This window comes from Plodia interpunctella, chromosome 4 (assembly GCF_027563975.2).
Source record: "Plodia interpunctella isolate USDA-ARS_2022_Savannah chromosome 4, ilPloInte3.2, whole genome shotgun sequence".
Lineage (NCBI taxonomy): Eukaryota > Metazoa > Arthropoda > Insecta > Lepidoptera > Pyralidae > Plodia > Plodia interpunctella.
The window spans coordinates 4833762-4860321 of record NC_071297.1 but is presented as its reverse complement, the minus strand read 5'-3'; the positions used below and the strand labels follow the sequence as shown (position 1 = coordinate 4860321).

Below are 26560 nucleotides of genomic sequence, written 5' to 3'. Positions count from 1 at the left end.
CCTGAATTATCCTTATCAAGGATTTTGAAAATTGCTTCCAAACTACGTTTATTTTTGTAAAGTGTCTCTACCACCGTTGTGGTATCAGCTTTACGCCCATTCTTCTGAAATAAAATGAAAAATATTTACCAATAGATATATCACATTAATTTATTATACCTTTGCAGGAAACTTGATGTATACTTCTACACTAGACTTAATGACAATTAAACATCTTTTGTATTCGTGAAAGCATAAAAGACAAATCCTATTCATACTTTTTTCAACGGTCTACATGTAAATCCACAATTTACGAAGTGGGTATTAAATCTAAAGTTCGCATCTTTTCGGATGCAAAGTTGGTATTCGCGATCCTAATGTTACCCAACTTTATCTCTGGACTCCAACACTTCGCTAAAGCATTAAAACTTACGTTGGTAGATAGGTCGAAGGTGTCCATGTATCGCACACGGCGCGTGTCAGGGTCGGTCCTCACTAACTTGTCCTTGAGCATCCTCCACGGAAGCCCCAGATGTGTAGTCTCCTCCATTGCTAGGCACCAGTCGCTAATTGATATGTACCCTATGTACAAATAAATACAAAATATATCGAAATGAACATCTTTATATGTGTTTATATATCAAAAGTGCAGACTCACAATGATAAATAATAATATTTTTCCTTTGTTTCCAATACAAATAAATATAGCTTTACTTATGTTTTATTGGGAGTGTGAACAAATGCCGTTTACATCATATTTTACTGAGAAAATGTTGAACCCACCCAAAGCTCTCATAAATTCGTAGCATCTCGTTGATCTTGAATTTTACGACGCGATGTTAGATTTGTAGGGCCTCTTCGAGTGTCTTTTGATATTCTACGGCTTTTCCGAGAAGGATTTCCTGTTTGAAGACCCTTTAGTTCTTTCCTGCATCTGGGAGGTTTACGAAGCTGAAGTATTTTTTACCACTTACATATGGTATGAATCCTCAAATGTTGAAAATTTAGTTTAATAAAGTTTGATAATCTGTTATGATTCATATTCCAAAGGTTTAGGGCACTTATATTCGTTGAAAGATTTCTCAGTAGGTAGTTTAATCTATGTTTTTAATAGTATAGTTACAAATACTATGAATATATTTTGTTGTGTACGTGGTTTACGTTGACACTTACCGCTTTGGTCGAGATCCATGCTTCGGAAAGTGGCTTCAAGCGATCTCCTGGCCATAATGACCTGGTTGTGCAGCTCCCTCATGGCCGAGGACTCGACCAAGCCCACGCGCTGGCGGAAGGTCAGCCTTCGAGTCCGAGAGACTGCCGCCGTATACTGTACAAACTGTCGCTCAAGTGCGTTGCCACACAGCTTCAAGTAGGCGCCCTTGTTGGAACCCAGCTCGTAGTAATTTGAGGCCGAGAAAATAGTTATTACCTTAAAATAATAAAATGCTTATACCTTCATCTGAAAAATACACAATATAATTCAAATTATTAATATATTAACGAATGCGTGAATTTGGAAATAACCTTTTTCAAATATAACTTTTAACTTTTATTTACCAAAGGAGTTTAAAATAAAAAGGACTCCTGTATTAAAACCCGCACATCGACTTCGGCCAAAGTTTCAATTATTGTGTTAGAAAATTTTCAATGGAAGATAATAACATTGCACGCTTTTATAATAGTTTTATAGTAGTATTATAATATATTACATTAGTAGTTAAGCGCTTGAATAACATAATCTACTTGGGGAGTCCACCTGAAACTGTCGAGTCGAACTGTCCCTTGATCCACCTAGAGCATGGATCAAGACGATCATAGCTTTACTTTAATATAAATATTTGATGAATCCTATGAATACAGGACTTTAATAATATTTTTAAATGTGTTTTTTTCTTTTTTTTTAAGAATGGAGCACATTGTCAATAACTTTTATAAAATGACAATGTGCCTTCCTCATGTTGAATATATACATTGAAGTAGGAAATCGAATGCTTTCAGTTGTCAAGAACATTCGTAGCCGTTTCTAAACTCCTAGAGTTATTCAGTTTGTCCGTAGCATTCAAACGGACAGATCATAGTATTGTTATGAATAAAATTGTACAACGAAATAATCGTTCGTTTATTTGAGTAGTTTACCTTCTATTTCTCATATTATTTATAACAATATTAAGTATACATGAAATTTCAACTTTATAACTCGCGGCAAAAAAATATCTCGTTAAAATGTTTTCATACACCTTTCTACTCATCCATGTAGTCTCTTTGAGGTCGTTATTTATGGGTCTTCATCTCCATATTTTACGTATCAATTTCATCATGTTCAGCCAGGCTTATTCGTTTCTAATAATATTATAATAAGCATGACTTACATTCCCATTATGCAGCAGCTCGTACCCCCCAGGCTTGCATTCGTGGCTGCGGACGAGGAAGCTGAGCTTGTTCTTCTGCAAGAAGGAGGCTGTGACGTCAGGCCCGAAGTATGTACCCGCGCCACGCAACGCGTTCGCCACGCAACCTCCCGTGCTTTGCGGGTCCGACCACAGGATATCGAATACCTACGAAAATTGGTTTACTGGCGGTGCTCCATAATAATATTATAATACAGTGACATAAATCTTCACAAGAATAACTTGCGAAATTTGTGAAAAGTAAACCTGATTGGACAAAAGCATAGGACTAGAGAGCCGATGATTATATCGTAAGTAAAATTACTAAAAGAATGAAAATGAAGGTGAAAGGTCTAGTGGTTTGAAGTTTTTCGTGTATTTAATTCGTAGTATGTGAACAAAACCGTAGGGAATGGGAATCACATATCAGACCTTTCCTGTAACAAATCGAACATCGCTAAGTTAATCCATCTTATATGCCACAATATGGTCACATCTGGCGTCTTCTCAAATCAAAGGGAAAGGTTTACTTACGCTATAAGTAAACACACCTACCTAGTTTCCCCTATCTACATCTATCAGAAATATCTCAGGAGAAAATAATGTCAAACCATTATGTTATAATTATGTATATAGTTATATGTACATTAATACCAATAAAATTTAGCACACATTTAGAAAAGTAGATAAGTAAATTATTTTTAGGCATCTTTGCCTTTTATAGTGTGTGAGTATGATTATACCCATGTACAACTACAATATGGAATCATCTCATTTTAAAATCAAAGATGTGTATGTGTATAACCACCATCGTATCGTCCTATTTTAGAATATCTGCATCAACAGTACTGATATTTTGTTTTGTGAAGATGATTGTACCCGTCGTGCGCAAGTCATGACGCACAATATTAGCTTCTTGTATTAACGATACTATCATAAAACGGCGCTAATAAACCCCTAATGTCATTATAGCATACGGAGTAGACGCTGAAGCACATAAAACCTCAATAAAATAGGAGTAAAATTTTTATTTTCGGACTGAGACAGATCTATTAGCCAGACGAATCGTTTCAGAACAATGAGATTCTTCATTTAAAATTTAAACAAAGTGGTATTAGAGCCAAGTTTATGCAAATTAAGAAAGTTGTAAAACTTATGGGAGTTAATTTCAGTGGGGCGTCGAGTTCGGTGTTCAGCGGTTCTTCACGTGATTACAACAGATTACGTGCCCTCAGTTGTGATTGTTATCGGAGAGGGCCTGAAGTGTGCCATAGTTATCACTGGTAGTCACGTTCCAAACTTTATATGTATCTTCTCTAGCAATTTTGCAACAGCTAAATATATTATAATTTCAAGTATAATTAAATTTTATGAAGTTATCAGATGAAAAGTTAAGAGATGAATATTATTTGTTTATTGTTTTTAGAGTTCATATTATCTCTAAACCTATACTAACATTACAAAACTACAATATGTTTCCATTTAAGGGTTCATTGACATCGGAACTGAATTTACAATTCGCATACAAATAGAAAACGCCGACGAATCAAATGAGAAGTCTGAAGCAAGTGACAAGTTGTGAAAAACCCCTGAGGGAATTGAAGTTCATAAAGCTATAGGAGGTAGAAGATGATCGTGGCGCGGCGGGAGCCGACCCGACCAAATTGTATTACTAAGGATGGCGGCCGCTTAAATTGCCTCAAGAATAAACAGAAATGAATAAGAACTAAACCAATAAGCGTTGAAAGAAAATTAATCAGTGTGTGCTGCAGACTAAAAACCCCCTTTTATTGCTGTTAATATAAACACGAGCCAAACACTTATTAAAGCTATCTCTAATAGCAGTTCAGTTGTTTAGCTAGTAGTTAGTTCAGTTGATGTAAATTCAAAGGTGACTCCAAATTAAGCTGGCACAAATTCAATTTACACATGTACGTGTTTATACAAACTAGAATTGTAATAATAATGAATTATTTCATTCAGGCCATTTCCAGACTAGTTTTTAGATACTTAGAGATGTAACAAATACATAAACGAAATAGCATGAGTAACTTGGTGCTAATACTGCCTATAGAATCAAGGTAAAAGAAACAATGTTATATATATAACTAAATTTAAAATGTGTAGCATTGTGTCCCAAGCGAGACATAAACTCAGAATGAGGGAACCCACCAGTTACAATTCAAGTTGTTTAACAGAAACCTTAGACTTTATTATTGCGAGTACTTTCACCTTACAAGCGTTTTGGGAATAACTTCGCGTTTCTTGACATTTTTACGTGATCTAATTTATTTATCTTGGAAAATAAGCGTACTTTGTAACTTTTGTGCAGGATATTTTTAACCCCGGACGACAAAAGGAGGGGAATTATAAGTTTAACGTGTCTGTGTCTTTATGTCTGTCCATAGCATCGATTTTGATTTTGATCTACTTTTTATTATTTGAAAGAAAATTTAATCTAGTGTTCTTAGCTATGTATGTAAAATGTGCGTTCAGCCTTTTGCAAACTGACATCTCTTAGCTCAACGGCTCAACGGCTCAGCAGATGAGATGATGAAAACAAATTCGGGGTTTTTTAAAATTAGCTTTTATTATATAGACCAGACGGATGATCTTATATAGAGATCTCTAAATACCCCATTTATGCAGGTTAATTTGTTCCTTAATTTCACTCATTCTAATAATAAAATATATACTTATAGCAATAAACTAGGTATACTGAGATATATATATAGGAATGTATTTTTACTATTCCATTTTTACGACGGGATGGTTATTATCTATTGCTGACCAAAAAGCGTTATATAGTGAAATATTTTTATGTAGGTGTGAATATTAAGGATTATTTTATGGCTCGTTAATGGACTCAAAGTTCCGGCACAAAAAAGCAGGAGAGTATTGGTAAGTAAAAGGCAGGGTGCATTCGACAGACGCAAGCCATATAAAAGCATAATCGAATAGTAAAACTTTTCACATTTCGGGGGTAATGGGTATTTTCTCTAAAATGAGGTTATATAATTTCTATATGTCCTATTTTCGTCAGACTTCCCCGACAGCTGACCTAGAAAAGAACATAATATTCATATATGTAAAAAAGTAAGTTTCTTACTGGAATGGTAATTGAATGGACTAAATATATCGCGCAATTTACTTAAATTGCTACCAAATTCAATTTTGGAGTAGTAGCGAGCAAATTAGGAGTTCATTTATCTAGCAAACTTCATTTAATCTACCATCGAGTGAGGGACATGGATGAGACACTAATAATATTAGTTGTTGGTTAGATGAACTAGGCAAAGCAAGTATTGGCCTGAGTAAATCTATTACTGTGGAGGTTAGACGATATTGCTGACACTGATAGAATAACGAGCTTCGGACAGTAATCAACTGAGGCTGATGGATTTATTTAAAAGAATTTGTGTCTTTATGTCCTTTTAAAACAAAAATAATCTAATGAATGTAACGAATGTAATCATACTTGTTTTTAAGTGTTAGTTCAAGTGTTGTATACTTATTTTAGTACGGGGTAAAACGTCGTCGCAGTGACTATGAGAGGATAAAAAATAACTTCGTTTCAATGTCACAAGTTTTTCTTGGCAGTTGGCTCTATTAGATACCAATATTATATTAGTTTGAATTAAATGCCACAATAATGCGTTTCCTTTAGCAATTCGATATTCCAACATAATTTTAAAACTATTCACCAAGGAAATTAATTCTGTACTGACATTAAAGAATCACACCTATTTTATAAATAAATAAAAAACAGTAGTTTTAGGTGGTTGAAGCTGTAACTTACAACAGTATTTATAAACTATTCTATAGGTCAACGCTGGCACTTGAATAACATACGTCGATTGATTGATCCTCGATTCCAACAAAATCCGATAAAAGTTTCAAACGCGTAGGTACAAGAGCCCACCAGAATCGATCGATGACCCAAAATGTGTTGTGAATGATTGATTGTGAATGACTAACCTGTTTCCACTCGACTTTGTCTATAACCTCGCCGCCTGAAGCTGAGTTCTCAGTCACTGGTGGGCGGAGGAGTGACACGTACTGAAATCATATTGAACTAGTGATATCTTATACCTTTAGAAAAACAAATTTCGCTGATGGATCGCTGTTATAAGAAGGTTATTTGTTTTCATAATTTTATTGCGAAACCCGACACTATTGGAATCAAATTTTCTTTTTATATAGGCATATTTTACGTAAAATTAAAGAACTTTAAAGAATTTATTTCAGACATTTATTTTAACAAAGAATGAAATGCTGGCTGTTCTCGTTACCTGCATCGTCACCCACTTTATTTCTCAGAAATATTACATAGTTTTTGGAAGAATTGTCTATACCTTTCATAACATGATTGTAGAATAATTGACACTTTCAGTCGGTTGACGGGTTGAATACCTTTGTAGTTAAAGCATACAAATGAAATTAACAAACTAATCACTTCAACAATATTTCTAGCTAATCAACTAGCATTAGGTAAATTTATGTGATAAGATTTTTGTGGCTTTGTTTTGTTTCGAAATTACTCAGTTTCGTAATTGATTTACAAAATTTCTTTTAATATTTGATTTACAAAATGTGTGTCATACTGAGTATTCCTTAGTAGGAGTAGTTCATTGGAAAGAAGTTTCAGGAAACTATTTATAGCTAAATGTAACATTCTTCAGACGTCGTAAAGAGCGCAAACACGAAAGTACTTGTGCCACGACACAGCTCATATTTTAGTCGCTTGTGTACACAGACAGGGCAAGTAAACGGTAGACAAACACCAGCCATATGCCAGCTGCCAGCGAAACAGAGCATTATGAACCTACTAAACCAGCATAGCATTTTCATCTATAATATATATATATATATATATATATATTACTATTAATAGTACGCTCAAATTGGAATTATATTTTATAACGAGACTGCTTTGAAGAGTGCTTTGATCTCGTCTGAATTGTTAAATTATTTTTATCTATGATACATACTAGATTTCCCAAATTCATCGATTCGATTCGAAAAAAGTTTTTACATTTTCAGTTACCTTACCTTATCCCTTTCAAGGCTGCGGATCATGTCCAGGTCAGTGGTATCAGAGATGCCGCCGTGCACGACAAACACCCGGTTGTTGATGATGGTTCCCAGAGGCAACCACCGGTATACGCACTCTATGAGCTTCAGCAGTCGCTCCGCATTATGCTACCAACGGAACCACAAATTAGATGTACACGTATAAGCTTAAACATCGATTCTATGCTCGATAAATTTTTCTATTAGCAGGTTTAGTTCATTGTATAAATGGTCAAGGTATGAATTTATAGGATACCACAAAATTTTTGTTTTTCATCATATATATTATTTGTCTATAAAATACTGAAATGATAAAACAATTATGTATGATGATATTTAAAAAAAATACATTTCATATATAATATAGCGTCATTTTAACGTAGTTCTAAATACTATATTATATTTATGATTCCGCCTAGTGCACTTAAGTGTGATAATGTTAAAAAATTATTAGGAGCACTCCTGTATAATTTACAAGAACAAATCAAAGTGATTGAAGTAATTAAATTTCTATCCACTCTAAATTCTAATACAATCAAAAAGCGGGAAAGTTCGTTAAATGCTTCGTATTAACTAATTGAATTGTCGATAAGTTTCTAACGGGCAAGAACTTCCTTCAAAACAACAAGCCAAACAAATATTTTGGGTAAAGAGAGTTGAATAATTGGAAATATTTAAGATATCGCAATACATTTTGACCCTTACGTGTTTTACATTTTTATTTTCCTTCTTCGTAGAGAATAGACCAAATGCTACAAAATCGAGCTTTATAATTCAAACAGAAAAAAATTCGAAAAAATGCCTGTCTGGGATACTTAAATAAATAAATATATTAGGACAAATCACACAGATTGAGCTAGCCCCACAGTAAGTTCTAGACTTGTGTTATGGGATATTAACTCAACGATACCATATGTTATAACAAATACATATATAGATAAACATCCAAGACCCGAGCCAATCATAAAAAGATCATTTCCATTCTGACCCGACCTGGGATCGAACCCGGGACCTCTCCGTTCAGAGGCAAGCTCTTTGCGCCACTGCGCCACCGAGGTCGTCATTTCAGGATAAATATTTCATTATGAAAAAAAAATCAAATTATATTGTTTCGAAAACAAAATTAATCACTATGACATCATATCATTGTCTCGTTAACTGATCTAAAACAGTTATAGAAAGTCCAAGTATTTCGGGACTGAAATGTTACTGCCCTGTCAGCCCCTAATCATACCTTAATTTACCTCAACCTACACCTTTTGACAATTTTTTAGATCTTGTTACATTTTATATTTTTTGAGATCATATCATTTTATTTTTAGTATCACTTAATTCGCATTTCACAAAAAGTGATTTCATTTGTTCATATATTTTCCCCACAAAATAAAATTGTATACTCGGGTACATTGTATTTTAATTAAATGTGAATTACATGTTAACTCATGATATTACATTTTTTAACTATTGATGACTTGTCGATTCCTGGCAGTCCCATACAACGGCTAAATCACTCTCAAACCTTAGCCATCGGGAAATCTACTGGTGCTTTGTGGCTATGAATATGAATCAATGTAGTTTATATTTGTGTACTTACTCTGTATTTTTGATGAACCTCCCTTATGAAACCGTACCTATAAAAATAAAAACATCTTCGTCAACAAATAACAAATCATCATTACAAAACAAAGTGAAATTTTATGTGAAACTTTTACTAAACAAATATTAATATTGGCACACTCAATACCTACATATCGACCGATCATAAAGATTTGTCTTTATCAGATAAGGTCTAAAAAATTTTCCTCGTCTATAAATCGATAAATATCGACATTTAAAGATCACAATTTCAGCATTATCAACAATTCTTCACTCGTTTCTCCGCAATGCAGTAACCCGAGAGACGCAATTCTTGTAATGTAACATTTTCCGGATCGTAACCTAAGTGGGATGAGACCCTCTGTGGGATGATATTTATGTGATATTTATGGAACTGTCTGGAGATCACGCACAGATAACAACACTTCCTGTGAAGTATCAAATAAATCATACGTGAAGACAGGGATAAATAATTCATAATGTTATTTTAGGTATATAATTTAATGAAAATATTGAATTTTAAGTATTTCAGTACAATTAGTGTCAGGAACTTATTTGGAACAATGGATTTAATTTACAATAATTTTATAGACATAATGAAATCATAAAATTGATCATATTACATTTGCGGAAAGGTTTGATTCGAAAGTGACATAAATAAAAGTAACTATTTGCTTTTAAAATATTTGTTACGGGAAAACATGTTTTCTACCCAAAAGTTCTAGCTCTTGGGCGATTGCGAAGTCGATTTCGTCATTTGTGATCACATACGCTTATGGGAAGTTTTCCATGACAAAATTTCGTTGTTGTTTGCCGAACAACTTTTTTGTTTGTTTTCTGGTATGAAACAAACAACATGTCTGAATTTAAAAAAATCGCAAATTATATTTCCTCAACTTCCCTTTTGGGAGTTATAATCGAGTGACAATGCAACATTTTATTATTATGGGAAAGAGCTGGTCCGATGAAGGAATTATACATTGAGTCTGAATAATTAAAGCACGTATTCTACTTAGTCCAGATATAAGTTTTTTTAGTACATACAAGTGCACTAAATATTAATAACAACTTTTATAAACTAAGTACATCAACAGTAAATATATTTATTACGTACTAAATTACCATGGATGTAGAAAGTCACTGAATGCAAACGATACGGAAAGATAGTTTATGTTAATATGAGCCTGATGTCCTAATCTCAACGAAAAATCCAAAAAAATGTGTATGTTACCTAGAATTCATGATCAGATCTTCATGGTTGCCCCTGTTCAAGTAGACGCCTCCAGGAAACGCCAGCATGCAGGAAAGCAGCAGCAGGAGCACTTCCAAGCTCTTCTTGCCTCGGTCCACGAAGTCTCCGTTGAATATGTATGGGTTCTCGGGAGAAGGCAAACCATTCTGCATAACAATCAGAAAAATATGCTAAGCCCCACTTCAGTATGCACGGTGGCAAATTAATAATTCTGAGTTTTAAGCTTTAAGGTTTTTAATCCTGAGGAAGATTTACAATTCTAATAAAACAAATCGTAAATTTTTATGACCTTCTTTGCGTAAAAAATCTTTAAAATATATATATTCTCAAAGATTTCACAATTACTAACCAATAGGAACCAATTTAATTACAAGGCTGTCGGCTAGCGAACAAAAGGATACGATGTTCAATTGTTTTAACAAAAACCGATCACGCGATGAATATCCAACTATCCAATTCAGAGCTTGTTGTTTTAAGTCTTGCAAAGAAACTGAACGAGTATTACCAATTACATACGTAATTGGTAATACTCGTTTATAATTTAAGTGATACTATATATGTAGCCTATTTATTACTGTATTATTATAAATGTATTAGTAGTTATATTTCAATAGAACCCCTAAAATTAATGTTGACTACTTTAGATAGATACGTGGATTGTTTTTAATTGGATAAATTACACAAAAAAATAAAAGGATGAAATAAAAATATCCTTATTGACATAGAACAAATAGTTATATAGGGCTACGGTCACATAGGGGACGGTAAGAAAATAACGATGTGAAAAGCCTTGCCTCATAAGATTTCTGAAAGTGTCCAAGTATCCTCAAGTCAGGACCCATCTCAATTTCATGTGTCATGTCGAGACAGTTGGAGAGTTATGACATTGTTACAACGAAACGATTTTACTAATATAGGATTAAATTTTAAATACCATGCTAGCGACTAGGGATACAAAATGCCAGAAGAAATTATCGAAATTACTCTATGGTGTAATATGGAAAAGCGCTTTATTTTTTTTATGTTCGAACACTTTTATCTATGAAACTATTCACCAAGAGGAGACATTGCATTGGTTCCGATGATTTCCAAATTTATGAGGAACAGGAAATAAGGAGAAATTTCGCATTATAGCTATTTGAACGTCCTTGGCATGGCAAGAACATTCATCTAACAGTGATAGACTAAGAAATTCCAAATTCTCAGCCTTGGAGCACGCCAGCCATAAGTGCACGTTATCCAGCGAGTTTCACGAATCCTTACATATACGGTGTCCGCAACCAAGGCCTTACGCAACGTGTCGACTGCCAATCAATACCAGCTGTGTTGTGTAACGTTATCCTTTATCTATCCTATTATATTCCCTAGTAAACAAAAATGAGGCATCGAATGACCTAATTAAGTTTTAAATGTTATTTTTTACGATAGAGTTTGTATTTATTTATGCAGTTAATACTGCTTAAACTCTGTATTTGGAATCTAATATTAACATATTTTTACTAAGTAATATTATAAATGCGAAAGTTTGTGAGCATATGCGAGTATGTGTGTATATAATATAACCTGGAATAACCATACACAACACCTTTTTATCCCATAATTCCCATGAGAGCAAAGCTCCGCGACTAGTTATTCTAAATGTATACCTAACATATCTATAACTATTCATCATTATATGCACAATATGTGAACTATGGTTTCATTCTTCTCAAGGATAAGCTTATTAATGCAAGGAAGTCAGAGTTTATTTTTAAATATTTCAGCAGCTATGTTTACGAAATAACTCATAAAACAATATATATTAATGATGCTGTCCGGCGCTCTAGGTGGTCTATCAATCAATCATTGGCCAAAGGGGGACTCCAGCACCAATTAGATGACGCGTGCGCCGCTCCCGCCTACGACATGTGTGCCGGACTTACATAGTACAAGTGTCAAGGTGAAAATACAATCAACCCTATAAGACCATAACATATTTTTCCAATCATACAATGTTTCTTTCGTTTTTATATTTTCGTAATTTCAGAGTTGTATATCTACTTTAAATTTACGAAAATATGAAAAGCAATCGAACAACAAAGAAGAGACGAGGCAAAGACTTTAGATCAATAAAAACCCAAGAAAAATACCGAAACAATCATATAAAATTAATATTTCCGTGACCGTGATAATGTTGCCCCCAATACTAGTTACGTTTACTTATTGTAGGGCTGGTCTGTGTATTTACTCTTATAGTCCGTCTCTCATGCCCTTTGACGTCAAAACTCTGTAACGAGCGTCTAAGGGAAAACAACTAAAGAAGTATTTGCGATAAATATAGCATTAAGTAAGCAACGCTATTTATATAAGGTAAACAAAGTATATCGATAATTAGTGTCGATGGAATATTACTTATAACGACCCATAACAACCTATCTTCTTAGTAGAAAATGAAAAGGCTCATTATTTACTTATGTCTATTAGATGAAGATTATATAAACCCAATGTTGAACTGGCGACAGCTTAAAGAAAACTTACATCACAGGCGTTGGTTATAGTTATATTAATCCAATTACAGTGTAACAACAAAACTTGTAAGTCTTTGTAAGTACGAATTTTTATTACTTTGTTACATAAGAAGGTTAGAACAGATTGTTAAAACAGATGGAACTAAAACTAAAACATTTTTGGGAATAAAACACGTTGAGAATGGATTTCCTTGAATAACGCATTAACTAAGACACGTAATTAGGTATCGTAGGTTGACCCCCACGATAATTCCGATTCTTAGGCTTTTCACAGCGTAATTTTTCTTAATGTCTATCTGAGGTGACATTACTGATAACTTACCTGCCAGCCATTTATTTTTAGACATTCTCTAAAACATTCGTTATTGTTTTTTAACCTTGACTCTATCCCTTACCTTTGAGGGAAGCCAATGTAATTTTCTATTTTCAATCAATTTATTATTGGTAAACATATAACGGGTCTTCCCATCAGTTTTCATACTTTTTATTACAAGCCATTACAATGCGAATAGAAGTTGAAATGATTATAACATTACCTTGTGAAATATAACTAAAAGGTCGTCGAGCTTCCCATGCAGGTCTCCGCAAACAGTAATCTGGCTAGAAATGGAAGTGGTGGCTACATTGATGTTGGGCAGTCGCTTTAACACCTGCGTTCCTTCTTTCAGGATTTGAGCCACGTGTTTCGGATGCAACCGGTTCTGCAAATAACAATTTTTTGTCACTTAAATGTGAAATACAAAATCAAATCATTCAACAAAATGAAAACATTGCATAGATCTTAAGTATATTTTAGTATTATCTTAAAGATAAATACTATACAATAATAGTATTATTTGTTTGTCAATGTTTAGAGATAAAGTTGGTAATAAAAGTGTAAAAATAAAAATCAATCCTCTAGCAATCCCTTTTATACCAGAGTAACGAATGCCCTGTTACTTTTAAATTATTTCGACTCATTTCTTTTTATGTTCAATTTTAATAGTAGCAGGTGTTTGAAAGTGATGAAAACTGGTTTAATGGTAAAATCGAATCCACCACACAAAGCGACGTTGAGTTATTAGATAATAACCGTAAAACGTTGTCAAGTTTATGACATTAGAATATTTTTAATTTGTTTTAAATTGTAAAAAGTAAAAAGAAACATACGAATTTTTTCGCAACTGAGTAAAATTGTCTAAAAGTTTCGATCTGAGTGACTACTGTAATAAAATTGCTTCAAGGACTTTACGGCTTTAGAAGATACCTTTTTCTTCCTGAAAGTTTCGATCAACAAGTCGATATCCTTTCGTTGAAGTGGGAACTCGATGTCGGGGCCTCGGGAGGACTTGGGGGGAGCAGTCTCGTCCACGCCTCCACCCTCGTCAGACTCCTCCGAAAACACTTGCTCCACTAAAACATTTATATTTAGTAAATAGACTCCAAATAATAGGCAAGGAAGAGGTTTAAAATTTCAAGTACCTATTTGTCTATGAATCTCTAGTACAGCCTTATTTTATAAAATTATAAATACATGCTAACATATTTATATATAAAATAAGTTGTAAAATTAGGCAAGATTTGCCCTAAAGAAACACCTTGAATTACACAGGTGCCTATGTAGTAAGTAATACCTATAAGGGCTATACCTATATTATATAATCAACTTGTCTTATATCCGACATACCTACTTCGTTTATTCTGCGCCGGAAGTTATTTCCCGAACGGTGAACTTCCAGGGGCGGCGACTATAAATTCCCAGTTTCCCACTGAATTATCGTAGGTAAGTATCTAACAATTCTTCGCGTCAAAAGTTAGTGAAGCATAGCTACAAACACGTTAAAAGTTGAAGATGGTGTACAGTAACACAATTGGATTATCTTTTATTGACTTCCGTTGCGACTAATTATTAACACCAATATAAAGTTATTTTTTATTCATATGGAAACATGAAATGAAAGGCCTTGTATACATTTTAGTATTTGTGCCCACTACTTTTGATTGTGCACATTATGATTATCAGTTGATAAGTACATAGTCTCAGTCTCACACTGAACGCCCACATGTCCAGCCAAGTTTTTGTAAGAAAAACATATTTTATTGCATACCTATTAAAGGTCGAACATGGAAGTGGTAAAATTCCGAGAATAGCTGGACCTCTAGACTTGCCTACGGATTGAAAGGTTATAGTCACAAAAGGTTTGATTTATATAAAGAATGCGTAGACTAACAGAAGTAAGAGTAAGTATAGAAGTAATTGATATAAAACAGAAAGAAATATCCTTTCTGTATTCTGTGTGTATATAATTAGTCTGTTGACAAGAGCAAAGAACCGCAGAATTGCGTGCCTGCAGCCCGTCACTCAGGGGAAGGGGAAAAGTGGAAACACTAAATACCAACCCGAGGACAACTGACACAAAAGAAATAAAACTAGAATAGCTAGAATAAATTAAATTTCCCCGGCGTCATTTGCAAATGGGGTTTCATATAACAGTTTACACGAATAATTGAGTATGTCATGTTATTTAATTCGTTAGGCTGGGTAGAGTTAAGTATAGGATGACTATCTAAAATCAGTGGACAAAAGTGTGCGTCAGGTTCGCATAGAATAAGATTTCGAAGCCTACGCGTTCCTACCCCGCATTTAAGTCAACTTCGCCATTTTCGTATTCGGATCTTTGAGTTACACTATTTTCCGTGATTTTTCCGTGAAAGTCCACAAATCTATTAGGTAAATGTATGTATGTATGGTGATCCTAAATATTATAAATCCGTAAATATATACAGATAAAAGTTTATATACTTTATTGTATTAATAAAGAGATGGCGTTTTCTTCGGATACTCAATATTTTTGTTTTTTGCTTGTTTTATTATTCTTGTTCAGAGAAGTTGATGACAACTCATACTACGGGCTCGAAGATAAAAACTTTGTCGTTTGCAATTTGCCATTTGTTTGAACTCGCTAGTTTCTGAAACTACTGGTCCTATTTGAAAAAGAACAATCCTAAATTTTTTCCTGGTGCAAAGCCATGTGACATAGTATTTATTATAAACACATTACTAGTAGTGCTCAAGAGATTAAAATGTACCGAATATTTAGGTGAAAAATATAAAGACGAGAAAGAATCATTCATTGATTAATTCATTTATAAAAGCTGAGCTTGAAATTTGGATTGTATCTTTATATGATCACGTAGTGATCAATTTTTTTAAAATTCAACTGCTTTCAACTGCGACTTAAAATTTGGCATGAACGCTTTTTAACAAAAATAATCAAATGGGTGTTTTAGAGGTTTTACAAATGTTTCTATAATGGTATAAAGGGGTCGAAAAAAAACAAGTCATTCATCATCACAGAACTGAAACCAAAGTAAGAAGAAATGTTATTAACTTTCACATTACATGAATACAAAACATTTGTTTTTCTCTTTTTTAACATAAAAAAAGAGAAAAACAAATGTTTTGTATTCCAACGTGTCTTACACAAAGGAATAATGTACCAAATGGTGTGCTAGTCAAATAGCCGTTTCTTTTTTAAAATAAAATGTAGGTAACGTTAGTTTTCCTCCGCTCACTACAAAGTTTTCTTTTACGAACAATTCGAAGTTTGAAAAATTGAAGAGAACGAATCTACTATATTTGTTCGAAATAAACTCTCTTACCTTACAAGTTTTTAGCACACGTGTAGCATTTTGAGGATTTTGGGAAGAAAAGCAAAAAATAATCCAATTTTCAGTCAATCCATATCAGTCTCTGGTCGTTCACGTGGGCGTATATATCGCGTTAAAATTCCGCGTTCGCGAATTTCAGTATTGTACTTATTTCTATAAATCACAAAATTTTGGTAACTATAAAATATATACGAGATACTAATTGTTGTTGATGATACTAATTGTTTTACTAATTGAGATTGAGAATTGATTGAGATACTAATTGTTAATGTTTCCACACAATATTGTATTGTTTTTGAAATATTGTATAATAAGCTATATTCAGTGCAATGCCGATGCTGCGCGCTAATACGGCCCCAAAATCTTATGCCGCTAATCACTAACATGTACTCAGGCAGGTACTGACGCGAATGCATAAACATTGCGTAGTTTGAATGAGAGCTATTATTTACCGCTATAGAAAACCAGCAATGTATGCAGATCTGCTAAGTTCGTCGAACTGTTTCGCGGTATACATAAGTATAGCCAGCATTATGTTTTTAATAATAATGACTAAGAAATCGTTTAAAACCCAATTATAATTATTGTCAAATATAGTCACGTAGATAAACAATCCTTTACTGACTGCGACATTGATTAAGCGCATTGCACATATAACTGCATGCATGCACTATTTATGCAGTTGTGCTGCATAATTATTGTGTCCTACTTCTACATACATCACAGTTAACATTGTAAAACTTCCCATTCCATTCTTAATTAAATAAACGTATTTTCCCTTAGCAGTGATATTATTTTACTTAATAAATTAATTACTTTTATTTTACTCTGCGACGTAAAAAGTTTATTTAAAAGCAGCTTTGTTCTACTAAATTAACTAACCACGGCTAGAATAAATATTGGATTTTCACCTGAGGATATCTTATTATTGTTGGTGGCAGTTGATAATCCGTTAATGTTTTAGTAAAAATAATCATAAAACAACCTAAAAGACAGACGACTATTTCTTAGTTGAAAAGTGAAATTATAAAAAAAAAAGATTACTTACATACAGAAGCCGTCCTCGATGTCCTCTCGGAGGAAACTCGACCGCTGGTGTCCCTCATGTGACTAAGCAGTGCGTTGAAAAAATTATACAGCTGTGAACAAATGAAACAACAATGATAAAACAAATTCAATAGGATACGCAAAACCCAAATAAAATTTGAAATCGGGTTTACTTAATGATGATTGTAGACTTTTTTTTGTTCTCCTTTTTAGGAATTCGTGTTAGATACCTAATTTATAAAATTATGTGATTTGTTTATTATACAGTCACATAGTAACCACTACTGAAGATAATAATATAACCGTTTTGTATATATCTATTTCGAGACGTTTAATTTTACTCACAATATCAAAAGATGACGAAACCATGTTAATTTTTTTTTACTAAAATATTAAAATATTATTATAATATGACTAAAACAACAAGTAGGTGCTCATATTTTAGGTAGATTAACATAAAAAAGTAACCCGAAGTCAACTTTATCACACCACATTATGAAATTATGTGAAAGTATTACACGCTCCATAAGTAGTAAAGGTTATTGTGACTCATTACATACACTATAATGGTTATAAACATCACGGCATCGGGAAAATACGTATAAAGTTTGAACGAATTAAAGGAAATGTGAAAGGAGATAAGTATATACTTGCGTTAGTACACAAGTAAAAAAATATTAATTAGTTTTAAAAAAATATTAATATTTTTGACAAGTGAAGCCCTGGGCTCTATTTTCATAGAAATTATAATTTAGTAACTTTTGCCCGCGGCTTCGCACGCGTGGATTTCAGTTTTCCAGAAGTCGTTTCCCAATTGAGATGCAATTTTCAAAATCTAGTTATATTTTACTAACTATATATAGATTACCAACTACAAATTTAAATAAAACATTTCATGTGTCTCACTTCAAAAATGTCGAAGTTTCATACAAATTGGCAACCCCTATTTCACCCCCTTAGGGATGGAATTTCGAAATATCCTTTCTTAGCGGATGTCTCCTATTCACAATCTACCTTCCTGCCAAATTTCATCTTCATAGGCTCAATAGTTTTCGAGATTTTGTGATACGTGAGTAAGTGAGTGTTTTTCGCTTTTATATACATAGATTATCTTAATTTTGGGATAAAAAATACATTACTTATAGGTATTCTACGCGTCCCAAATTTCATAACAATCGGTGCAGTAGATTTTGTGTGAAAGAGTTAAAAACAAACATTCTCACAAACTTTCAAATTTACAATACCTATTAGTAGGATACTTACAATTTTTTTTCCAAATTTAATTATTAGCCACGCGACCTTCGGTATACACTGAAAGTGTCAAGTCTAAAATATGTAAGCAATACATTATAGTATTTAGTTACTCAGCTAGCTAGGTACGAAAAAATAAAACGCTTTTCTCTGCAACTTTCAATGAAATTCATTAGTAAATTATGTTCTTAATTAATACTTTTAACATATGGATGTAGTTCTACAATTGCCGTACACGTTACTAAATTTTCCCCATAACAAAGTGGAGGGATTATTAATACGCGTGATTGCGCAGCCGCATGTGCTATTTCATGCGCATGATTGTGCAGCCGCTTCGCTGGTCAATGGTCAACGTGTTGGTGCTTACCACCAGCCTACCGCTCATGCATTCTAAGGCTAGACTGTCTGGGACATATTGCAGTACCGTCGACCGTATGTCAAGTTGAACCCTACATGGACGGTTCATTGACCCAACCTCTATGCCGATGTAATAACGGCAAATTTGCAATGAATTTGGGTAGGTTGATGTATTGTCCACTGTACATGCTATTATCCAGACTGATAGTGATCTGTCTAGATAATAGATATAAATGCAATAGTTTACATTTACTCGAAATTAAGGCTGGATTTACTGAGCATTAAATATACCTAATTATAATCACATCGTTGCCGACGCGAATACACAAACATTACGTAATTTATATGAGAATTTCTGTTTACCGCAAGGCAAAATCCAGAAATGTACGTCGATACCGCAAAATTTGGTGAACCGTTTGCCGATAGTGTGGAACCGGCATTATCAGTAATAAATAAATTGGTAGACAATTTATTTATTACTGAAATAAAATTAAACTAAATACTTTGTATCTCCAAATATTTTTCTCCAAAAATTGATTAATTACTGTCTATAACTAGTTATATTACCGAGGCTGACATATCACGATCATCCAACGTGCATGCATGGCTTTGTTCACTGAAATCAAATAATCGGAATGAAATGCTCAGTGAGTCGTGAATCAATAGAAGCGACGTGTTTCTTCACGAACTACATTAAATTGACTCCAAACCTCACATCATAATCATCTAATATTGTAAAGCCACAAGATATTCAGTGATGTGATTTCGCATCTAACGTGACATACTGAATATTAATATAATTTGAGCACTGTGTGTCAGATGGCATTCCAAGACGTCGAATAAATTTTATTCATCGATTAACCTCGAAATATCACTATAAAATTAAGTTATTTAAATAAAATATTTGCGCGGGCAGAATTCTTTATGATGTGATATAACTATAATCTTATGATATGAATAGGTATGGTATAATAGTCTAATAACGTATTAAATCGACACGAAGTCAAGAATCAGTCGTTAGTATGTTTACAAATGCAACAGTATCTTGAGAATAACAGGGCTAAGGTTACCAATGTGTCAGAGTATTAATTGTACTGTCTTGTGAATAGCGTGCATTACGGGACTGCACTTGAGTGGACAGTAAGATCACTTGAGCTCTAGGTGCTTGTAGGCGAGATGCAGCCCATACGGAGAAATGGTCGTCCTCTGATATCCAAGGATAATAAATAATAATAATCGTTTCCATATATATATATATTATTTTAAAAAAATTCAGTAATTTACGAGTAAAAATACATTTCACATATAGAAAATTAATGATTATTTTCGTCACAACCATATCGCTTAGGCATTTGGCGACAGTTGTTATCGGTTGTAGGGCTGTCATCTACAACTGCCACACCGCAAGAAACCCTTACATAAACTTTTAGGGCTAACTAACGTGTGTTTCTTAATTATTTATGCGTGTTACTTAGGTATTTCATTTATATATAAATTGGTCTAAATCTCGGTTTAAACAGAACGCCATCTTGAATAATTTGTATTTCAGATTCTGACGACGCCTTTTACTAAATTAAATTTATTGAGCACCATTAATCACTAAGACAGAAAGTGTAATTTGTTCACTTATTTGTTGAACAGCTTCATTCATTTTATAATAAATTGGGCCCAAAAATAATTATTGTCACGATTTCGCGGACTAAATTTACGTTATCATGTAATATTTCGACATATCCAATTATATTGAAATTGAGGCTTGCATATTCGATTTATTACAATTACTCGCTAGTCCCCACCACATAAATTATTATAACAATCATAGAAAACTGCTAAAATGCAATTTATTAGTATCTTTTCTTAACTTAATGAAATGGTATAAGTAATTAAAAATAAATATCATTGATGTATCTGATCAATAAATATCTTTTGTCACAAACATATAAAAAAACACCTGTGTGATGCGAACAACCACTAAGCTTCTCATATTGCCTATAGTCGAGATACAAAGTATCTTTTATAAAGCTTATTGAAACGATAGCCGTTTTCTTCTATGACAAGCCATTTCTGTTATCCGTTTATCCGTAAAGAAATGAATAAAGAATCCAGTTTTCATGGTTTTTTGCGGGCGATGCAAAGCCGCCGCCGGCTGTGAAACAAAAGTACTGATTCATTCCATTCACTTCGCTTGTAGAACACCTCCCTTTTATAATTTGTATTTTCAATAAAGCTATGTTGGAGCTAAGTGTATTTTTTACGTTCATGGATACGAAATACCATATTTTTGCATACAATAAATAGTACGTATAATGTCTCACTTGTCCGGCTTTTGAATAATTTTGTAAATCTTTTTTAAAATATGTTAAAATTGGACTGCTAAATGTGAAAAAAATGTAATAGTAGTTGTTTTCGCTTCTCACAATTGATATTAATGACATAAATTATGGTCATCAAGTTGTTATGAAAGGGCTCTGCTCCATCCATTTATGTAGAAATTTGACATTTTTATTCGATGGAGTTCATAGTGGATGGTGACAGAAACATCAGCAGGAAACTTCCGGGACATCCCTATATTAATATCTGAATACGTCGACAACTATTCTCACAAGCTGTCGGAATGAAACCGACCTTGAAGCAGAAGAGGGGTAGCAATCACTTCGAGTAATGTATTAATTAAACCGCATTGCTCATTTGTGTGAAGGTATTATGCTCTCTCCGAGTATTCAATATTACCATAAGTTCTGTTATTCTTGTAATAGATAGTCGGTATTGCTTTGATAAACTGGAAAGTCTTGAAAAACACACGTTGGAATGTTTTCTTTGTCGTATTTTCCACACGCTTATTTTAACAAAAGCTTGCACTCTTAAAAACAAATTAACAAATAGAGCAATCAAATAACAGAATAAGTTTTCTACAAGAATATAACTTTTAAAAAAGCTTTTTATTGTCATCAGAGAGATTTTGTCATTCAACGCTTGACAAAAATATCATGTCCGTGTAGTAAAGCGTGCATTATTGTGATAAGCAAAGATCAGCATCTTTGCTTATCACAATAGTGCATTGCCATCGGAACTGAAGCCACCTCGCTGGGAGCCGATCTTAGGTGCACCATAAGTATTACACCATATAAAAATGTATTGTCATCCAAGCTGTCTAGTTTGGGTATATAATAATAATGTATATAATATTATCGATTAAATACGAGTATATCTGCTTCAAAATGAAGTTGTAATATAATTACCCTTACCCGGACAAGCACTACCCTTATGTATTTATTTAGATCGCTAGTAAAATAAACGCTTCAAAAATGAAGTATACTTCAAAAATAGATACCCACCGCTTCTAAGTTGGATCCATGCTAAAATAAATAAAGCTTATGTAAATTGTAAACAATTTTTATTCTGACAAAATGAAATTTATGTTTTCTCTGTCCATTGTGATTTTTCCTAAAATAATGAAATGCGAAAGAAAAATTGAGACAATAAATCATTGAACACATTACATTTTATTATTACATGCTCGAGATTCTCTAGCACCTGGACAGTGTTTAACGATTGCAGAATCGATAAAGTCTATACAAACATTGCCAACCAGACCATGTGTAGGATAATCATACAGGCTAGGCATTATATTATTTGCCTAATTTGTAATCATGAAATTAAACGCACATTTGACGTAAGACTTCGAGACATAAATGCATTATCATTAATGAATTTAGCTTTTAATTATAGCAACTTCGTAGCCAAATAAATGGTTACATACCTACCTATTTAGTTTAATAAAATAAATCTTCCATTTTTCAACTAGTTATAAACCAGATACTTTTTCTAATGTCAAAAACATTTTCTAGACATCACGTTTTCGATTTAAAATGCATTCAGATAACCGTTATTTACCTACCTAAAGATTTACTTTTTTTTGTTTAATTCGACACCTCCGCCCCGTCCACTCATCCACTGGTTGATGGACGGGATATTCTTATACGAAGCGAGCATTACTATAACCGGGCGAAACAAAAAGTGGTCTAAAAGATTCTTCTATCCAGAAGAGGACGTCACAAAAAGTTGTCTCAAACCGCATTGTAAGTAATAGTTGGGAATGCATACGCATGTACGAAGGGAAGGAACAATACTGCCACAACATAATGAAGCTAAGGGAGGCTGTGGTGTAAGCTTATTACCTCCGTAAAAATGAAACAAAAGGTATTTCCGTGTCATTTATCATTCATTTTTTGTGGTAATTAAGAGACGTTGTAGGGCTCGAGAAATTTCACATTATAGGTACAGCAGGTCACAGCAGGGTTCAAAAAATGCTCAGTGGGTGCGCGACGTAAGGCATAGTTTGTTTTTAAACCAGATGTGGATTTTTCAATGTGACTCATCAATGACTTCCACACAGTTAGAAAGAATTGACGCAATCAATCACTAACAACTGCCGGATGGAGAGTAATTCGACAGTCAACAACACACAGATTACAGTCAGTCAACGACACACAGATTTGTTCAATTTTAATAACGTATATCATAGCATCGCTTCTTCTTTAGCCTTTTTCAACCACCTTGGTGTAGGCCTCCTTCAACCTTTTCCATTTTACCATTTCTTCCCTTATTAAGTTCTCTGTATTTGGATACAGAGAACTTAATAAGGGAAGGAGCCGGCTATCTTCTTCACGTCGTCTTTTCGCCGCATTTGTGGTCTTCTCCGAGGACGTTTTAGACTCCATGCTTTCCATTCGAAGAGACGCTTGCACCACAAGCATTAATTTATTAATTATGCATACATCCTTATGTTTGCTTAAATCTTTAAAACTATGCAACGAATTTTGTCCCTATATCCTTATATAGGGACAGAGAAAGCGACTTTGTATTATATTATGTTATATAATAATATAATAATACTATAATAATAATAGTGATGATATATATAACGAACCAAGTGATTAATTGAAAACCCAAATAAACATAGGTAGGTACTTCTTATTATAACAAATCTCTCAAATGATTGGCCAACAGCCGCATAACAATATTCATAATGTCGGTCGGGGCAATGTGATCAATTTGATGATTCAATCAGTAATATTTCACCTGAAATTGCTTGTCCATATTCAAAATGCCCGGGCATTTTTAACAATGTTATGATTAATCACTTGGTATATAAATATATATATTTATACACTAATTACACCGGGCAGCTTTTAAGCATTTTGTCGTTACCTGTTGATTCTATAAAATAATAATTATTAATAATAATAATTTAATAATCGCTGAATATGCATCGTCCGAATTTAAAAAGTTTTAGTATGAATTAACTATAGTTTAAAAAGACTAATTAACTTACTTTAACCTGATCCTGCTCCCCAGCATATTCGATGTTCTGGAATATGGTCCAGGTGTAGCGCCTGCGCACCTCCATCCGCGCCAAGTACCGCCGATACCACTGTTGGATCAAGATGGCCGCCTTCATAGCTGAAATTAAATCAAATTGTAACCACTTTTTTACTCAAGTAAACTAAAAAAATATATGCTTTATGTAGTTATTAAATTTAAACCTTTTGAACTAAAATAATTTTGTGCTTATCAACGACACAATTTTTCTCAATCCAACTTTTTTTTTTTCAAAGATAGCCGTAAATATTTTATTTATACGCAATCTTCTGTAAAGCCATTATTTGTGTAATAGACAATTGTGACTATAAAGCCATTGGAAAATAAAGCAAAATTAAGGGTCTGGAAAAAAGACAAAATTCACAAAACAATTCTACTTTTTCTACTCACAAGAGGGTAATATGATTAAGTTAAATTCAAATGATAGTGATACTTGAACCACGACAAGACCCGTGTTAACACAAAACTCAATTCAAAAATGTGTGAGAGATATGAGTTTCGCAACAATTTTCTCCTGAATTTAGAAAACATATTGTGTAGAAGTACCGAGAGATGCGTACCGAGCAACGGAAGAAGAAAGCACATTTGCTAAAATTTCCGTAGTAAAATGTAAGCACCGTTTTTACTTGAAGCATCATTACTGAATATATTTCTTTTAGCTATTACCGCCAGATTTTCCACATTTGACATTCAGTTCCTTTGTTTATTTCTTTTTAAACAATTATACCAACTCTACAAAATTAAAAAAATTAAATACATTAAATCGAATGAAAATGCTAATACTAGCTAAATGTAAAAACCACCGTTTAAAAGAGTATTTCTGTATACATTAGAACCAAGAGTACCAACACCTATTTTCTTATACGTCGTTATATAATACGTGACTTGATTCCAATCTGCTTTTTATTCTCTCACTCGTTTTGTATGCATGGCAATATTTATTACATAATTATATATCTACAACAAGGGTTGTATAAAGTGTGTTTAAATTTGATATAGAGTTAAAGGATAGTTTTACTTGAAGTTAGTAATACAATTTGTCAAAAGCACCCGGGTAAATTTACAAAGTTATTAAACTATCAAACCAAAATAATGTAATACTGTATATATAATAAATATTTAGTCTACCTACGACCTACGTCACATTTATATGGTAGATATTTAAATAGGCACAATTAAAACAAGTCACTTGTGAGCGGTCTAAGGTTGTCTTGTAATCATAATTTTATAACTATATGCAAATTTAACCTAGGCTAGGACGACCAACACAATAATGTATCTAGGTTAATAGCCAATAAGAGGGCCGTAGTGTCAATGGAGAACAAATGATATAAAAGTCACTTATCTCCAGAAAACGCTGCTTAAACGATTTTCAAATTTAAAAATACTTTTATTTTGCGAAATTGTATATCTATAAAGACATGATTTCATGAAACTTGAATCGTCATAAGGATGACGCACTTGATAAATGAAACATGAAATGTTTCACTACTCACACTGCTCATATATTTTACTCGTAACATTACCTACCCTAAACAGATTTACCTAAGTTAAGGTTACAGCAATTAACCATTTCCTTGAACAGTGTTAATTAAGGCGACTGTAAGCGGATGACCATACATTTGAAATTGTATTAATTGTATGTGTGGTTTGTCCTCATTTATTTATTTGTTTATTTATTTATTTATTAACATAAGGTAAAAGGTTTGCCAGTTTCAGAGAAATAGAGTAACGTTAAATACGAATACGCCCACAAACTTCCGGCATTAAATTTTATACGAAGGAATTTTATTACATATGCTCTAAGGATGTACAATGGTACGAAATGTAATGACATTAATGAGGTAACTTGGTTGGCACATAGGATTTGTACCGAACTCCATGTATATTCAAGTAGGTAATGTAAGACTGAGTTAGATCCAATTTGCATTCCTTAACCTTGAACAGTTATTATCTACCTTTATGAAACACAATTCTGTCCCTTAGATAAGGAAATTTGGTTTCCCGAGTTCCTCGTTTAGCATTTGCATATAAGGAGCTCAAGATTAATTTCATTGCTGTATCTGATACGCATCTTT

General features: G+C 33.3%; 1 protein-coding gene across 2 annotated transcripts in view; it reads right to left on the bottom strand.

Annotated features, from left to right (window-relative positions):
- rdgC (retinal degeneration C) overlaps nucleotides 1–26560 on the bottom strand; it is a 47774-nt gene that overhangs the window by 1940 nt on the left and 19274 nt on the right. Inside the window, exons 3-14 of one of the 2 annotated variants that reach the window (XM_053744187.1) lie at nucleotides 24436–24563; nucleotides 17494–17584; nucleotides 14041–14186; nucleotides 13331–13495; nucleotides 10267–10433; nucleotides 9034–9070; nucleotides 7419–7568; nucleotides 6345–6425; nucleotides 2349–2534; nucleotides 1153–1408; nucleotides 413–561; nucleotides 2–104 (exon numbers count right to left, since the gene is read on the bottom strand). In XM_053744187.1, coding sequence (XP_053600162.1) covers nucleotides 2–104; nucleotides 413–561; nucleotides 1153–1408; nucleotides 2349–2534; nucleotides 6345–6425; nucleotides 7419–7568; nucleotides 9034–9070; nucleotides 10267–10433; nucleotides 13331–13495; nucleotides 14041–14186; nucleotides 17494–17584; nucleotides 24436–24563 — 1659 coding nt within the window. The remainder of the gene's footprint in view (nucleotide 1; nucleotides 105–412; nucleotides 562–1152; nucleotides 1409–2348; nucleotides 2535–6344; nucleotides 6426–7418; nucleotides 7569–9033; nucleotides 9071–10266; nucleotides 10434–13330; nucleotides 13496–14040; nucleotides 14187–17493; nucleotides 17585–24435; nucleotides 24564–26560) is intronic. The other variant, XM_053744188.1, reaches the window with a different exon arrangement.